Source organism: Sinocyclocheilus anshuiensis, unplaced genomic scaffold, assembly GCF_001515605.1.
Source record: "Sinocyclocheilus anshuiensis isolate Anshui unplaced genomic scaffold, SAMN03320099.WGS_v1.1 scaffold674, whole genome shotgun sequence".
Taxonomy (NCBI): Eukaryota; Metazoa; Chordata; class Actinopteri; order Cypriniformes; family Cyprinidae; genus Sinocyclocheilus; species Sinocyclocheilus anshuiensis.
The window spans coordinates 284,601-286,793 of record NW_015542395.1 but is presented as its reverse complement, the minus strand read 5'-3'; the positions used below and the strand labels follow the sequence as shown (position 1 = coordinate 286,793).

General features: G+C 34.5%; 1 protein-coding gene across 2 annotated transcripts in view; it reads left to right on the top strand.

Annotated features, from left to right (window-relative positions):
• Nucleotides 1-2,187, top strand: part of actn3b (actinin alpha 3b) — a 40,196-nt gene extending 38,009 nt beyond the window's left edge. Inside the window, exon 21 of one of the 2 annotated variants that reach the window (XM_016492039.1) lies at nucleotides 1,887-2,187. In XM_016492039.1, the coding sequence (XP_016347525.1) occupies nucleotides 1,887-2,045 (159 nt within the window). In that variant the 3' untranslated portion in view covers nucleotides 2,046-2,187. The remainder of the gene's footprint in view (nucleotides 1-1,886) is intronic. The other variant, XM_016492040.1, reaches the window with a different exon arrangement.
• Nucleotides 2,188-2,193: the final 6 nt, after the last annotated feature.

Sequence of the window (2,193 nt, the reverse complement as noted above, 5' to 3'; positions counted from 1 at the left end):
GACTTGACTAAAATAAAATCTATAGATATAAAACAGTTCAAGCATATAACAATGTTTAAACGTTAAACCTAGATAAATGTGCGCTATATCCAATAGTTTGCGCAGAGAGTGGAAGCTAAAGTGCGCTTTGCAGGACATAGAGGCGCCAGGGCGATCATTTGCATTTTTTTTCAGTGGATACACCGTCATTTTTGCTCATAAAGGTAAGAGTAATACACCATTCGTAACTGTAAAGGGTCTACTTTTATTTGTGTGCACTCACAATATCAACAAAACGTTGTGCTTTTATAAAATAAGGAAAACAAACACGATGCACTTTCTGCCGTCTCGTCTTGAACAGGCACGCTTCACGAAAATGAACCGAAACTCAGCGAATACATGCCTCACAGACATGATAAATATATCTATAGAAAGCTTTAAATTACTACTTAACGAAATAAAACAAATCAAAAACAAAAACTCCATAATCCGTAAAGATGCACTTCTCTCTAAAGGCGCGTCTTATAAAGAGATGGCGAGTCAGGATCGGCAACTTCATCCTTGCGACACCGACTCAGAAAACACTAGTTTATTAGTAAATAATTAAAATATCTCCTTACTGTTTCCCCCTGACGCATTTATGGTAATTACTTTTGCCGATGCTTTGCGGCAAACTTAAGCCTATTGCGTGCATTTGAACGCAGAACTCTTCAGCTGTTCACAAAAATTGGGTGTTATTTATGGGGAGTAGAATTATTTATTTATTTCAATGAATGTAATCGATTAGATATCATAATATTTAGGCTATAATATTATAAATCAGGTTGGTTTGTATTGCTGATGTAATATGTAAATGATATGCGTGCGGCCCGCGAGACTTGCACTTGGACCATAGTGCGGCCCGGTGGAAAAAAAGGTTGAGAACCACTGCTTTAGGCACTAGTAACTTTTTAAAGATACTTGTACATTAATTAGATACTAATTTAATAGATACTAGCACTTATTTCAACAGAGACTAGTAATTATTCGACTGTTACTAGTAACAAATTTTACATTTTTGCCATTGAATTCTATGGGGATCGGTCATTGAGATACCAACAATTCAGTTCTGAGTAGTATGTATTCCAATAGTGACTAGTATCTTTTTTTTTTATATTAATAGTAAGCATTCATCAGATACATGTACTTATTTATTAAAAGATACTAGTACTTAGTAAAATAAAATAAAAAATCTTACCAGTAACATCTGGAATAAGTACTAGTATTTAATAATAAGTAGCATTATCTATTTAATAGGTACAAGTATCTAATAAATAAGTACTAGTATCTAATAATAGGTACTTGTATCTAAAACATAAGTACTAGTGCCTAATAAATAGCTACTAATATATTAGACATGTACTAGTCACAAATGGAATAGATACTAGTCAAACTGAATAGTTGATATCTGAATGACTAATCCCCATAGAAATCAATGGCAAACATTTTAAGTGTTACTAGTAACAACAGAATAGTTACTAATCACTACTGAAATAGGTACTAGTATCTAACAAATAAGTACTAGTGTATATTTAATAGGTACTAGTATCAAATGAATGATTACCAGTATCTAACAAACAAGTACTAGTATCTTTAAAAAAAAAAGTACCTAAAGAATAAGCACTAGTAGTTAATGAATAAGTACTATTGCCTAATGGAATAGATACTAGCAGCTAAAAAAATATGCACAAGTAACATGAAAATAGTATGTTTTAAGGATTAAATGTTAAATTGGCTTGCCATAGTGTCTGAACACTTCAGGGAGGATTCAGAATTAATTATTTGTACATGTTTTTAGTACCAATTTTAGTACTGAACAAAACAAAACAGTGAGAGTTGGTGTAAAAGTGTCTCTTCTTGTCTTTCAGTCCTATATCACTGTGGAGGAGCTTCGTCGTGAACTCCCACCTGAGCAGGCCGAGTACTGCATCTGCCGCATGACCAAGTACTCCGGCCCCGATGCCTCCCCTGGAGCCCTGGATTACATCTCCTTCTCCAGTGCCCTTTACGGAGAGAGCGATTTATAAACGCTCTGAATGTCTTTTTTGTTCTCTTTCTTTCCTCTAATTTTCTCCAAGCCCCCAGATGTAGCTTTCGATTTGCGAGGGAGTTAGCAATATCCCTCGTTTCCCCTCTCTGTTTTTCTGTCTGCTAGCTTTAACATCATATTTGTTT